Source organism: Heteronotia binoei, chromosome 2 (assembly GCF_032191835.1).
Source record: "Heteronotia binoei isolate CCM8104 ecotype False Entrance Well chromosome 2, APGP_CSIRO_Hbin_v1, whole genome shotgun sequence".
In the NCBI taxonomy this organism is placed as follows: domain Eukaryota; kingdom Metazoa; phylum Chordata; class Lepidosauria; order Squamata; family Gekkonidae; genus Heteronotia; species Heteronotia binoei.
The window spans coordinates 201,305,620-201,321,381 of NC_083224.1; the positions used below are offsets into that span (position 1 = coordinate 201,305,620).

Consider the following 15,762-nt stretch of genomic DNA (forward strand, 5'->3'; position numbering starts at 1 on the left):
TTTCTGCCATGTTGCCACAGCGGTGTGATGAAGATTTCTATCAGCTGGTTCTTTCCCCATTTGTTGCGAGGGAAATATTAGAAAGTTTGCCAGAGCTTAGAATTCAGCAAAATTCTCACAGAGGGGGTTGGACAATGGAGCCCAGAAGCAAGTTTTTTTTTGGGGGGGGGGGGTAAAGCTGCAGTACTGCAGTCCGAGCTCTCTGCTCACGACCTGAGTTCAATCCCAGCAGAAGCTGGGTTCAGGTAGCCGGCCCCAGGTTGACTCAGCCTTCCATCCTTCCGAGGTTGGTAAAATGAGTCCCCAGCTTGCTGGGGGGGAAGTGTAGATGACTGGGGAAGGCAATGGCAAACCACCCCATAAAAAGTCTGCCGTGAAAACGTCATGATGTGACGTCACCCCAGAGTCGGAAACAACTGGTGCTTGCACCTTTACCTTTAAGAAAGAAAGAGCACAATAAAATTTAGAGGTTCTGGAGCTCTGCTCCTGTGAGCTCCTGCCCAAAACGAGGCCTGCAAAGTGCTTCCAAGAGAGACGAGTGAAAGAAAGCCTTCAGCAGAATTCCCTGCTCTTGTTCCACCACAAAACTAGAATAAGCACAGAGACCACTTAGAATGATAGTTTATTATCTGCAAATCGTCCATTAAAAATCATTTTAAAAGGTAGGCTGCTGCAGGAATGAACAACAAGCCTGGCAAATTAATCCCGGAAGTCAAATGGATTTTAAGCAGCGCTGGGAGTCCCAAGCCAAAGCATCAGCTTACGAGCCGTTTTTTTGTTGCCAGCTGCCTCCTCCTAAGCTGTTGGGATGGATGGAGTTGCATTTGGTGGTGGTGGGAGATAGAATTCAGGAGATGACCATGTGGCTGTGGGGCTTTGGAAGCACGACTCAGGATTCAGCTAAGCTAGAGACGCTCCAGCATACACACAGGAGAGTTGATGGTGGGTTATTGTTGCCGGTGTGTTTTCTAACCCCACTGCCGGTAGGCTTCTGTAAGGTTTCACGTATCTGGCAAATCTGTCTGACCACGGGCAACTTGGTGGAGGGGGGGTAGGATTAGAAAGGGGTGTGTGTGTAAAAGAAAGGTGCAAATTACCATAAGAAGCAAACCTGCCTTCTGAAAAAAAAATCTCATCTCCATTGAAAGCAACTGCCCACTCATGGAAGGGGGGGGGAGTACACAAGATATTGATCCCCGAAGCGAGGCCATTAATTCTGGCCAGTCCCAGGAAGGGGGGGGGGGGAGCAGACAGAGAAGGCAGGCCAGACAGCCTGGCCTGAATCTTCATCCTTCTAACAAAATGCAATTTGAATTATTGTGGGGGGTGGGGGGAGAGAGACAGTTATGGTGGTACGAGGATTTGATCCCTCACTGAACCACCAAATAGACAAATATTTATATTTATATATATATTATAAACATTAAAAAAGGAATATATTTCATGTACAAAATAATTGTGATTCCATCTCTTCTATGTACACAGGTTGGGCCCCGCCAAGAACTTGGAAGGAAACGGCAGCCGGATTCACGAGGCCTCTTCAGGAGAGGGGGTCGGCTGCTGCAGGCCTCGCTTCCTTTTCTTTCCGAAGATTCTCTTCGAATATCTCCTTTTCCCTGAAGGAAGCAAAGAAATATACATGTTTTTTTAAACAACCACTGTAAACCTAAAGAGGCTTCCCAGATCCGCTGAATGAAGCACGCAAAAGAAGTCAACCGCAAAATGAGATTCCCAACGTCTGTGCTGAACACGGTGATACAACAGGTTCAGTTTCATAGTGGGAATGGCTTATGTCAGGGGTGTCAAACATGGCCCCCGGAGGGCTCCTATCAGGCCCCCAAGCAACTGACTGTCATCTGCTTCCTTCTCCCTCTCTCTTGCTTCCTTCTGCAACATAGCTTGCTTTGCAGGACTTGCTCAAACTGCACAAGAGCTACACAGCAAAGCCTCTATTTTCTCAATTGGCTGAGCTTCTTCCCTTGGGGAGGAAGAGGGGAAGGTAGAGCTTGTTTTTCCAGGTTCTCTCAATCTTACAGCAGAGCTACTGAGGCAAGCCTCTCTTCCTTCCCCCTCCTGGTCCCCTGGGGAGGGAAGGAAGGAAGGAAGGAAGGAAGGAAGGAAGGAAGGAAGGAAGGAAGGAAGGAAGAGCCAGAGCTTTCTTTGCCCAGTTCCCTGAATCTCATGGGAGAGATACAAAGAAAGCACCTTTAATACCAACAAATGCTAATGTTTTAAGCATGTTTTAAGTTTTTTTAAAAAAAATATTTAATCATGTCCTTTATAAAGTTTATATCTCTGCTAAGTAAGTATACGCATAGCTCAGCCCAACAAGGTCTCATTTATATCAGATTCGGCCCTCATAACAAAATGAGTTCGACACCCCTGGCTTTTGTTGTTTAACGCATACCCAGAAGAAAGCAGAAGATGGTACTGGCAGAATTTTTTTCCCCCTGACTACAAAAAGCCAGGCTGATTTCGCACACAGCTTACCCCGCAGTCACGTTCCTGTTCTCTGCGCAACGTCCGTCAGATTTCCCACTATCTGCACCGGAGTTACAGGAAGTGCCGCGGCTTTTGCATAGCAAACGTAAACTGGGACCGTTTTCGCATACAGCTTACCACGGGGTCACATTCCTGTTCCCTCCACAGCGTCCGTCGGATTTCCCATTATCTGAGCCGAAGTTACAAGAAGTGCCGCGGCTTTTGCGTAGCAAACGTAAACCGCTAAAATCCAGTTTGTTTGCTACGCAAAAGCCGCGGCACTTCCTGTAACTCTGGCGCAGATAGTGGGAAATCCGACGGACGCTGCGCAGAGAACACGGATGTGACCACGGGGTAAGCTGTGTGCGAATTGGTACCAGTGTAGCATAGCGCTTCGAAAGTCAGCCCTAAGACTGGACAAATCCAGATCCAAATCCTCACTCAGTCTTTGTGACCATGAGCTGGTCTCTCTCTCTCAGACTAGCCTACCTTGCAAGGTAGTTATAACCAGGGCTCTTTTTCTAGCAGGAGCTCATCTGCATATTAGGCCACACAATCCTGATGTAGCCAATCCTCCAAGAGCTTCATACAGAGCCTACCGTAAGCTCCTGGAGGAGTTTATAAGTGGAGGAGTTATAAGTGTAAGACAGAGGTAGAATGAACTACGTACACTGCCCTAAGCTCCAGGCAGGATACAAAAGAAAGTTTGAGTGTACCAAAATCCCAGTGCACAGGGTCAAAGCAGTGCTCCCTCTAAGTGGAGTTAGCATGAGCTAGCTCACAATTTTTAGCCTCTGGCTCACAATCTTTGTCTTAGCTCAGGGATGAAAATAGAGGCTTTGCTCTACAGCTCCTGTGTGATTGAGCAAGCCTGGCAAAGCAAGCTGTAATGCAGAAGGAGGCAAGAGAGAGAGGAAGCAGATGACAGGGAGTTGCTTGTGGGCCCGACAGGAGCCCTTCAGGGCCTAATCCGGCCCTTGGGCTGCGTGTTTGACAAGGCTAAAATGGAGAAGGGGAAGTGCATAGATCAACTCTTCCGGGAAAGGGTAGGATAAAAACTGGAGAGGAGAGAAAGTCTCCATGACAAGTTACACTCAAACTCACTTCCGTGAATGCAGAGTAATTCAATTTTAAACCAAATACCTTTGGCCAAGCAACGGCCCCCTCATGTATTTTTCTTCCGCCTTCTTGTAGTCAATCCGATCCACAGCTGAAATGGCATATATGATTGCCTGGTAGGGAGACACAAAAGGAGAAAGCCCTCTTTTAAAAGGCTGGCACATTCAACCGAGAAACAAATTCCAGACTGCTTGGAGGAAGGAAGAATTATGTGGGCTGGGCCCTCAAGCCTCACTTCGAATCGTAGAGGTGGGGGCCAAACAGGCCACCTGGATATGGTCCCTTCCAACGGAAGGGCCTTAAAACCAGGCAGTTATGCTGTGACACTCCCAACACCCCCCCTCCATCACAGTATTAAAATCCCTCCCACTGTCAGCTGCAATGAAGCTGTGGGAAGGGAAGAACAAGCTGTGCTGCAGCCAAGGAACCTGTTTGACGCAACCACGCTCACCCAACCCACGGCAGTAGGAGGGTCAAGCTGTGCGGCTGAAACCTCCCTGCATTAAGGGGTGAGGGGAGGGAGAACAAGCCTGGAAGAATGCAGAGTTATACTTCGCCCTTCTCTCTGAATCAGAGACTCAGAGCAGTCTACAATCTCCTTCCCTTCCTCCCCCACAAAAGACACCCTGTGAGGCGGGTGGAGCTGAGAGAGCTCTCCCAGAAGCCGCCCTTTCTAGGAAAGAGTCTCAGAGCAGCCTGAAATCTCCTTTCCCTTCCTCCCCCACAACAGACACCCTGTGAGGCGGGTGGAGCTGAGAGAGCTCTCCCAGAAGCCGCCCTTTCTAGGACAGAGTCTCAGAGCGGCCTGCAATCTTCTTTCCCTTCCTCCCCCACAATAGACACCCCATGAGGTGGGTGGGGCTGAGAGAGCTCTCCCAGAAGCTGCCCTTTCAAGGACAGCTCTGCAAGAGCTGTGGCTGACCCAAGGCCATTCCAGCAGCTGCAAGTGGAGGAGTGGGGAATCAAACCCGGTTCTCCCAGATAAGAATCTGCGCACTTAACCACTATACCAAACTAGCTCTGGTCCTACGCTTTAAAGATGCTGGTCCTACACTTTAAAAGCCGTTGTGTGTCCTGCGAGTCTGGTGCTGTATTCCCTCCACCTTCAGAAAGCCAAGCGGAGGGCCATGGAGGCAAAGACATCCTTGGCTGCGGCTCTCTTTGGCTCTGGGATGCCCTTCCCCCAGCTCCATTGATGGTCATCTTTAGAAGACAGCAGACTTCTTTAAAAAAAATTTCAACAGACTTTTAATTACGGGACAACTTCTCTACTGATGGCTTGTCCTCCAATGGTGGTATTTTACTGGTTAGTCAAGTATGTATAACTTTGAACAGGCAGTATATAAATTCAAATAAACTAGATCATTATAAAGAAAGCTAATGAGGGGTAGTGGATAAGCAGTTAAGAAGAAGAAGAAGAATTGCAGATTTATACCCCGCCCTTCTCCCTGAATCAGAGACTCAAAGCGGCTTACAATCTCCTTTATCTTCCTCCCCCCAACAACAGACACCCTGTGAGGCGGGTGGGGCTAAGAGGGCTCTCCCAGAAGCTGCCCTTTCAAGGACAACTCCTGCGATAGCTATGGCTGACCCAAGGCCATTCCAGCAGCTGCAAGCAGAGAAGTGGGGAATTAAACCTGGTTTTCCCAGATAAGAGACTGTGCACTTAACCACTACATCAAACTGGCTCTCCAGCAGACCTGGGCTGGAACTCTTGCGGAAATATGAAGCTCGCTGGGTGATCTTCGGCAAGTCACCCAGGTTTAGTCCAGGAAAGGTGGGGTGAACCAAACACAGGACACAGAATGTATAAACTAGAAAAACCTAGCTGGATTGGTCCAGGAGTCCCTCTAGTCCAGCATCCTGTCTCACACAGTCAGTTCCTCTGAAGGTCCAGCAACACAGCACAGAAGCCAAGGCTTTCATAAGAACAGCCCTGCTGGATCAGACCAGTGGTCCATCTCGTCCAGCATCCTGTCTCACACAGTGGCCAGCCAGTTCCTCTGGAGGGCCAACAACAGGGCAGAGAGGCTAAGACCTTCATAAAAACATAAGACGACCCTGATGGATCAGACCGGTGAGGGTCCATCTAGCCCAGCATCCTGTCTCACAGTGGTCAACCAGTTCCTCTGGAGGGCCAACAACAGGTCAGAGAGGCTAAGACTTTCATAAAAACATAAGACGACCCTGATGGATCAGACCGGTGAAGGTCCATCTAGCCCAGCATCCTGTCTCACAGTGGTCAACCAGTTCCTCTGGAGGGCCAACAACAGGGCACAGAGACTAAGACTTTCATAAAAACATAAGAAGACCCTGCTGGATCAGACCACCGAGAGTCCATCTAGCCCAGCATCCTGTCTCACAGTGGTCAACCAGTTCCTCTGGAGGGCCAACAACAGGGCAGAGAGGCTAAGGCCCTCGTAAAAACACAAGAAGAGCCCCACTGGACCTGACCAGTGGTCCATCTAATCCAACATCCTGCCTTACACACTGGCCAACCAGTTGCTCGCCCTGGAAGCCAAGGGTCTTCCAAGGGTCTGATCCAAGACTCTGATGCTGCTTCCCAATGCTGCGCTTCAGAGTTTTTACTGCCCCTCAGCTGCAACTGTGATTCGTTTACCTCTGGAAAAAGGACATCCAAGATGAATTTGACGCTGTCTCCGTTGATGAGCGGCAGCAGTTCAGCATCGACTTCCCGGTAAACCTCCTGCAAATATTTGACCACGAGGTCCAGCTGGTTCTCGTCCTCCAGGTAGGTCTCGATGGAGGTCACAGACGGAGGCGCCTTGAGGAACTTGTTCAGCCACAGCGACTGCTTCTTGCTCTCCAAGATGGCTCGGAGGTGCTCGTGGGCCCCCTTGGCCTTCACGATGAACTCCACGATCTTCTTGTTGGCTCTGTCCCTGGCTGCTCTTGTCCTGTCAGGAAGGACTTTCTTGGTGGGCTTGGGGGGAGTGGCCTCAGGTGGAGGTTCTTCAGAGTTCACTTCCTCTATTTGTGGGGAGATCATCTGGGATAAGTCGTGATAGGTCTCTTTTCTAACCGGGTAGCCTTGAAAGAAAAATAAAAGGATGAACATCAAATTTTCATATATCATGGGAAGTCACCTAGTAGTATTTTATTTTGAATTTTTTCTTCCTCTCCCACAACAGACACCCTATGAGGCAGGCGGGGCTGAGAGAGTTCTCTCCATGTCTTTTCATGGACAACTCCTGCAAGAGCTATGGCTGACCCAAGGCAGGTGCAAGTGGAGGAGCGGGGAATCGAACCCAGTTCTCCCAGATAAGAGTCCACACAATCACTAAACTGGCTCTCACTAAATCTACCCAAACAGGACTGTGATCACCCAACTGCCAGCAATAGAGCAGAGGTCTGCTTTGGGATACTTGCAAAACACCTCTGGGATTGGGAGGGGCCATGGCTTAGCGGAAAAGCCTCTGCTTGGCATGCAGAAAGTCCCAGGTTCAATCCCCAGCATCTCCAGCTCGAGTAGGAGGTGATGTGAAAGATCTTTGCCTGAGGTCATGCGCAAAGGAAACTTCACAGCCTCCCCTTTGGGGTTTTTGGACTACACGTTCCCCGTGGGGCTGGGAGAGGGGTCAGGCACTGCATTCAGCTCGTGGGCTTTGAAGCAGAAAGGAGATTCCAGAGGGAAACCAGAGCTGGGGCTCATATTCTGAAGCATACTCACTCATATCGTCAGCACAGTACTCCAAAAGGGTGCCAGTGAAAGAATGACAGCCTGGGGGGGGAGTGAGAGAGAGCTTTGAGTTAGCTACAGCTTCGCAGCAGGGAGATTTCGCCACTCACCATCGCTGCCGGGGAGGGGGGGGGGTTGGGTTGCTGCCCTCTCTGAAATGGAAACTTAGACTGAAAGCAACCTACAGCTAGATGCATCCAAGCAGAGTTCCACAGTTCTGGCACAATCACAGTAGGACAATGTAACAAAGTAGGAGTCAAGTTGCACCTTTAAGACCAAGTTTGTTGGTCTTAAAGGTGAAACTTGACTCCTGCTTTGTTCTACTGCTTCAGACCAACACGGCTGCCGGCCTGGATCTATCTAGTAGGACGACGTGCAAGGGAAAGCGGCTACTTCAGAGGGAGGGGCCGCCAGCATCTCCGCTGACCTGTGTTTTTACCATCACCCAGCCCCACAGCTCATCTTCAGCTTCTTCTCTACCCTCCCCCTAAGAGCCCAAACCTAGAGAGTACCATCACCCACCAAGGATGATTCATGGCACCCAAACTCCCACCATATTGTAACCCAGGGGTCTCAAACATGCGGCCCAGGGGCTGGATCAGGCCCCCGGAGAGCTCTTATCAGGCCTGTGAGCAAGTCTGCTTCCTTCTCCCTGTCTCTCGCTTCCTTCTGCGTCACAGCTTGCTGTGCCAGGTTTGCTCAGTTGCACAGCAGCTACAGAGCAAAGCCTCTATTTTCTCCATTGGCTGAGGCTCCTCCCTTGGGGAGGAAGAGGGGAGAGGGAGAGCTTACTTTGCCAGGCTCTCTCAATTGCACAGCAGAGATACTGAGCCAAGCCTCTCCTCCTTATATTGGCTGAGGCTCCTCCCCCTCCTCATCCCCTGGGGAGGGAGGGAAAGAGCCAGAGCTCAATCCCATGGGAAAGATACAAAGAAAGCACCTCTTAAAAAAAAAAGAAAGCACCTATGTCCTTTATAACGTTTATATCTCCACCTCCTGGCATTACATTTTATGACACACATGGCCTGGCCCAATAAGATCTCATTTATATCAGATACAGCCCCCATAACAAATGACTTCAACACCCCCGTTGAAACCCTTTTAACCATGGGTGTCAAACATGTGCCCCAGGGGCCAAATCAGGCCCCCAAGCAACTGGCTGTCATCTGCTTCCTTCTTCCTTTTCATCACAGCTTGCTTTGCCAGGCTTGCTCAACCACACAGGAGCTACAGAGCAAAGCCTCTATTTTCTCCATTGGCTGAGGCTCCTCCCTTGGGGAGGAAGGGGGAGAGGCAGAGCTTGCTTTGCCAGGCTCTCTCAATGGCACAGCAGAGCTAGTGAGCCAAGCCTCTCTTCCTTCTATTGGCTGAGGTTTCTCCCCCTCCTGGTCCCTTGGGGAAGGAAGGAAAGAGTCAGAGCTTCCTTTGTCCAGTTCCCTGGATCCCATGGGAGAGATACAAAGAAAGCACCTTTAAGACCAATGAGTGCTAATGTTTTATGCATGTTTTTTTTTAAAAGATCTTTAATTGTGTTTGTCTGTGTCCTTTATAAAGTTTCTATCTCTGCTCCCTGTTACATTTTATGACGTGCATGGCCTAGCCCGACAAGGTCTCATTTATGTCAGATCCGGCCCGCCTAATAAATGAGTTCGACACCCCTGATTTAAGTGTCGTGAACTCCTGTGGAAGCTGAGCACAGCAAAAGTACAGGGCAAAAACACGTGAGGGGCAGCAGTCCCCTTCAGGCACGAAGAGTGAATTTTCACTGGATGCAGAAGGCAGCCAGCTTTGGAAAGAAGAACGCCAGGGGCTTCTGCATCTAAGCAAGGGACTGCGGCACAAGGAACTCAGAGGCCTGCAAAAGGGAGGGAAAGAAGGTGGCGAGTCAAAGCTTGTTCCATCAACGGGTGCCTGAGGGGGCTGCCGATACATGCCTTGCATCTGAGAGAAAAGGCATGCATTTGTAATTTTTTTTGGAGGGGGACAGTGTAGAGATTAAAGAAAAACAAGAAGGGAGCAAAAATCTTGGGGAGAAAAGGTGATGGAACAGAGTGGATGAGCAAAAACAGAGTTAACTAAGAAGATGATATTGGATTTATATCCCACCCTATACTCTGAATCTCAGAGCAGTCACAATCTCCTCTACTTTTCCTTCCTCCCCCACAACAGATACCCTGTGAGGCAGGTGGGGCTGAGAGAGCTCTCCCAGAAGCTGCCCTTTCAAGGACAGAGTCTCAGAGTGGCCTACAATCTCCTTTCCCTTCCTCCCCCACAATAGACACCCTGTGAGGCGAGTGGGGCTGAGAGGGGTATCACAGCAGCTGCCCTTTCAAGGACAACTCCTACAAGAGCTATGGCTTACCCAAGGCCATTCCAGCAGGTGCAAGTGGAGGAGTGGGGAATCAAACCCAGTTCTCCCAGATAAGAGTCCGTGCACTTAACCATGACACCCAACTAGCTCTCTAACTCAGCTCCACCCCTCTAGCTCTTTCTCCATTCCTTTCCAGGCAACCCAAAGAAAAACTGCTGACATATTTGCTCCTTATCTCTCCAATGAACAGAGCTAGAGATTTTTGAAAAGCTAGATGGGGCATGGCATTATTTGGGGGGGGGGGGGGGGTTGCACTGCTTCCATGTTCTCCCTGTAGCTATAACCCTGCGTTACCCACCCGAGAAGGGGAATGCAACCTGTCCTCTTCTTGCTTTTAAAAAAGGGACGTTTCATGGAACAGAAGGCACTGCCCCATCGTCTTACCTACTCGAATTCTATAGTCTGTGATCAGGTTGATGCACCAGTTGATTTCATCCCAATGGCCCTCCCTGGCTTTATCCTAGGAGGGAAAACAGAAAGGTAGAGGCAGGCCGTCTTCTCTGGGGCTAAGCAGGACTTCTTTTCAATTTAGAAGAAGCAGCAGAAGACAACAACAACATTGGATTTATATTCCGCCCTCCACTCAAGAGTCTCAGAGTGGCTCACAATCTCTTTTCTCTTCCTCCCCCACAACAAACACCCTGTGAGGTGGGTGGAGCTGAGAGGGCTCTCACAGCAGCTGCCCTTTCAAGGACAAGCTCTGTGATAGCTATGGCTGACCCAAGGCCATTCCAGCAGGTGCAAGTGGAGGAGAGGGGAATCAAACCTGGCTCTCCCAGATAAGAGACTGCACACTTAACCAGTACACCAAACTAACCCCTCCCCCTGCCTGCTACAGGATCACACCTACGGCTGTCAAGCTCCCACCAAGCAAACCATCCATACAAAACAAACTGTGGAAAATAACAAACCGCTATTCCGAAAACCAGAGTTCTTAAACACCAATTACACAATGTTAAAATGGAAAAATCTTGAATTCAATATATTAAACACCGATTCACATAGGGTAATATAGCAGATTTCCAGAGAACAGCAAGGAGAGATAAGGAGGCCTTCCTGCAGGAACAATGCAAAGCAATAGAGGAAAATAATAGAAAGGGAAGTACAAGAGATCTATTCAAGAAAATTGGAGAAATCAAGGGAACGTTTCGTGCAAAGATGGCCATGATAAAGGACAAAAATGGTAGGGACCTAACAGAAGCAGGCGAGATCAGGAAGAGGTGGCAAGAATATACAGAAGAATTATACAAGAAGGATCTCAATGTCCCGGACAACCATGACAGCGAAATCGATGACCTTGACCCAGACATCCTGGAGAGTGAAGTCAAATGGGCTTTAGAAAGCATTACTAACAGCAAAGTGAGCGGAGTTGATGGTATCCCAGTTGAGCTTTTCAAAGTCCTAAAAGATGATGCTGTTAAAGTGATGCACACATTATGTCAACAAATTTGGAAAACGCAACAGTGGCCACAGGATTGGAAAAGATTGTTTTATATTCCAGTCCCAAAGAAGGGTAATGCCAAGGAATATTCAAACTATCAAACCATTGCACTCACTTCACATGCCAGCAAGGTCATGTTAAAGATCCTATAAGCTAGGCTTCAGCAGTATGTAGATCGGGAACTACCAGAAGTTCAAGCTGGGTTTCAGAAAGGTAGAGGAACTAGAGATCAAATTGCCAACATTCGATGGATTATGGAGAAAGCACGGGAATATCAGAAAAACGTCTATTTTTGTTTCATAGACTATGCTAAAGCCTTTGATTGTGTGGATCACAACAAACTGTGGCAAGTCCTTAAAGAAATGGGAGTACCATACCACCTCACATGTCTCCTGAGAAACCTGTATAAGGGTCAAGAAGCAACTGTCAGAACGGGATATGGAACAACTGATTGGTTTAGAATAGGAAAAGGAGTTCAACAAGGATGTATATTGTCTCCCTGCTTATTTAATTTATATGCAGAGTACATCATGCAGAATCCTGGCCTGGATGAAGCACAAACCGGAATTAAGATTGCTGGGGAAAACATCAGCAATCTCAGATATGCAGATGACACTACTCTAATGGCAGAAAGTGAGGAGGACCTAAAGAACCTCTTGTTGAGGGTGAAAGAGGAGAGGACAAAAGTAGGCTTGAAACTCAACATCAAAAAAACTAAGATCATGGCATCTGGCCCCATCACACCTTGGCAAATAGAAGGGGAAGACATGGAAGTCGTGACAGACATCACATTTCTGGGATTCAAGATCACTGCAGATGGTGACTGTAGCCATGAAATTAAAAGACGTTTGCTCCTTGGGAGGACAGCTATCGAGAACCTGGGCATTATAATAAAAAGTAGAGACATCACCCTGCCAACAAAAGTCTGTATAGTCAAAGCAATGGTATTCCCAGTAGTAATGTATGGCTGTGAGAGCTGGACCATAAGGAAGGCCAAGCACAGTAGAATATCAAAGATTTCAGGTTTTCATGGCTGGTAACATCATTAGGGTTTGTAGAATCTTTCGGGCTCAAGTGCCGTGTTCTACTGGAGAAAGTTTTTCTTCCAGATGTTTCGTTCTCGGCTGCAGAGAACATCCTCAGTGGCGTTGCAGCCGGAGCAGGCGCTCTGACAGCAGCCAAGGTCAGAGCGCCTGCTCCGGCTGCAACTCCACTGAGGATGTTCTCCGAGGCCGAGAACGAAACATCTGGAAGGAAAACTTTCTCCAGTTGAACACGGCACTTGAGCCCGAAAGATTCTACAAACCCTAATCACAGTAGAATAGATGCTTTTGAGATGTGCTGGAGAAGACTCTTGAGATTCCCTTGGAATGCAAGAAAATCAAATCAGTCATTCCTAAGGGAAATCAAGCCTGACTGTTTCCTGGAAGGTCAGATGCTGAAGCTCAAATACTTTGGCCACCCAATGAGAAGGGCGCACTCCCTGGAGAAGACCCTGATGCTGGGAAAGACAGAAGGCAAAAGAAGAAGGGGATGGCAAAAGATGAGATGGCTAGACAGCTTTACCGATGTAACAAACACGAATTTGAGCAGACTTCGGAGGACGGTGGAAGACAGGAGGGCCTGGCGTGACTTGGTCCATGGGGTCGCAAAGAGTCGGACTCGACTGTGCAACTGAACAACAAAAATATAGCAAGATAGAAAATGCTACAGATTCAAAATCCCACAGGTGTGCGAGTTCAAAATTCAAAGTTCCACATATGCATGCCAATTCCTGACTTCAAGCGCTTTAAAGACAGCTCGCCCGCTCCTGCGGATAAATTAAAGTGCCGGTGCTTGCAGTGATGCCGTGCAATGTAACCTCTCATCTTCTCTGATGGTTCCTTTCCTCAAATTCCAAGCAGCGTCATTAAAGCTTCACTCGTTCCACAAAACCATTTTGCACTGGTGGGTGCAGAAACAGCCTCTGACAGCAACGCTCGCCTGTGTTACTGCTTCGGATGGAACCCTTCTCGAAGAGGCATCTCCCACTTGTCGGTTCACATGGGATCGCTTTCACACAGCACCAAGCACGGAGAGGAAAAAATCTATATTTTTCCATTCTAACATTGTGCAATTGCTGCTTAAGAACTCTGGGTTTTGGAATAGCGGTTCGTTATTTTCCAGTTTGTTTTGTATGGATGGTTTTGCTCCTGTGGTGCTCTAGGATTACTCAAGCTCCCGCCGAGACAGGGGATCCCCTGGTTTGGGGGGGCCCCAACCCACCAGTGTGGAGCAGGCCGCAGGGGGATCCCCGCCCCCAAAGAGCCCCCTCGCCGTGCGACGTGCCCTGCATGATGATGTCACCCAGAAGTGATGACATCACGCTCAGGATGCTCTAGGATTCGTGGTAAAACTCTATGGTGCCACAGAACAGGGCTAGAGATTTTGGCACCGTAGAGTCTTGACCGCGGATCCTAGAGCATCCCCAGTGCGACGTGCCTGGCGAGATGATGTCACTTCTGGGTGACGTCAACATTGCATGTGAGAGGAGTCCCCCCCCCCCCCCACCACAGCGGCAGAGGCACTTGGCAACCCAAGGCACATCAGCACCCTCCACACTCCCCAAGCGCATGTGTGTTCCCACTGCACTTACGATCAGCATCTGCTTCTCCTCACAGTCAAAGTGCTTTAGGTTTCTGAGAGAGACGAAGAGACTGCGTGAAACAAGAGGGAGAAAAGATTATTTTGTTCCCTGCCATTCTATGCCATTCTCCAAAGATGTCAGAGCAGGATACGCCCTCCTTAATTTCATCCTTGCACCAACCCATCAAGTAGGAGAGGAGGAAAGAGCAAAAACAAAGTCTCCCAACAAGCTTCATGCCAGACTGTGGATTTAAATCCAGGTCTCGAAGGGCCCTTTTCCAATACTCTAACTCACTACATCACCACAGCTGTTCTCTGAAAATTAGCACATTCCATTTTAAACCCTTTGATGCATACTGGAGCAATGAGGGACTGTGGCTCAGTGGTAGAGCCTCTGCTTTGCATACAGAAGGCCCCAGGTTCAGTCCCCGGCATCTCCAGTTAAAAGGACCTGGCAGTAGGAGAGGCGAGAGACCTCTGCCTGAGTGTCAAGCATTGTTTAATCTCTCTTTTACTGTATGAATAAAACCAATATATTATAGAGATTTTACTATTCTAAATTAAACCTGGGCTCATCAAAGTGGAAATGCAGAGACAGAGCTTTTGCGCCTCTTTCGCTTTCACTAACAAATGCAGGAATTTGCTCTTTGAAGATAAGGCCTCCAGGGACAGTTTCCCAGGCTAGTCTTGGGCCCGGGAAGAATAACCACAGGGGAGATAAGGAAGTTACTGTGTGAACTTTCACACGTGAATATGGGCTTGTTTAGAATGTGTAGCAATGTTTAGAGAACCTTTGATGTGCCATCTTTAAGTATAATAATAATAATAATAATAATAATAAAATTTTATTCATATCCCGCCCTCCCTGCCGAGGCAGGCTCAGGGCGGCTTACAAGGTGTGGCAAAAGCCATGTTAAACAATAAAACAATTATACATTTCAATACAATTTACAATTTACCATTAAATTTTTACATAATATAAAACAGTCTAAAATCAGTCTAAAATAGTCTCATCTCATTGCTATCTCAGTTATATTAATGTTAATGATGGCGTGATGTTTATTTCAGGCTCCATCTTGGAAGGCTAGCCGGAAGAGGGCGGTTTTGCACGCCCTACGGAATTGGCTAATGTCCCGTAGGGGCCGCACCTCTTCCGGCAGCTGGTTCCACCATTGGGGTGCTTTTATAGAGAAGGCCTGTTCTCTAGTTATTTTTAGTTTGGCCTCCTTTGTATGCATTCTACTGTTACTTTGTATCAGTTCCAATACCCCGCTCACTAGAGCCGCATGGATTATCAAGAAACCATACTTTGTTTCAACTCAAGGACTGGTTCTGTTGAAAATTGCATGCTTGACACTGAGACCCTAGAGAACCACAGCCAGTTTGAGTAGTTGCTATTAATCCTGACAGACCAAGGGTCTAGTTCAATGCAGTAGGCTTAGAACAAAGAAGTCCTTCTTCACCCGAAGAATAATGAATATGTGGAATTTAGTGCCTGGGGACTTCAAGGATAAAACCTCTAAGAAAGGTAGATTTGCCCGAAACAGAACTTTACCTCGGGACCTGTTAAGATATGAAAGAAAAGAACTGATGGTCCCTTTTCAGACAAGGTGTTCTGTTCTCAGCACAGTCCATGGAAGGAACTGGTGAATCTCTCAGACACGAGGATCTGTTCATGTTTCTACCCGTGTAAAGGACATACGTATGGACACGGAAGCATCAGATCTTCTATAACGCTAAGGTGATTAAGCTACCCATATGGGACTTATTTATTGCGCTACATGATCTTAGTGATGCTGTGATTAGCTCATCATCACGTGCAGGGCTTTTTTTTGCAGCAGGAGCTCCTTTGCATATTAGGCCACACACCCCTGATGTAGCCAATCCTCCAAGAGCTTACAGGGCTCTTAGTGCAGGGTCTGCTGCAAGCTCCAGGAGGACTGGCTACATTGGGGTGTGTGGCCTAATAAGCGAAGGAGTTCCTGCTACAAAAAAAGCCCTGACAATGTGTATTTTCTAATTTCT

General features: G+C 48.2%; 1 protein-coding gene across 1 annotated transcript in view; it reads right to left on the minus strand.

The window, feature by feature from the left end:
- Positions 1-605: 605 nt before the first annotated feature.
- PWWP3A (PWWP domain containing 3A, DNA repair factor) overlaps positions 606-15,762 on the minus strand; it is a 32,276-nt gene continuing 17,119 nt past the window's right edge. The window contains exons 9-14 of the mRNA XM_060233447.1: positions 13,748-13,808; positions 10,056-10,131; positions 7,292-7,342; positions 6,221-6,651; positions 3,625-3,713; positions 606-1,616 (exon numbers count right to left, since the gene is read on the minus strand). Of these exons, the coding sequence (XP_060089430.1) occupies positions 1,541-1,616; positions 3,625-3,713; positions 6,221-6,651; positions 7,292-7,342; positions 10,056-10,131; positions 13,748-13,808 (784 nt within the window). The 3' untranslated portion in view covers positions 606-1,540. The remainder of the gene's footprint in view (positions 1,617-3,624; positions 3,714-6,220; positions 6,652-7,291; positions 7,343-10,055; positions 10,132-13,747; positions 13,809-15,762) is intronic.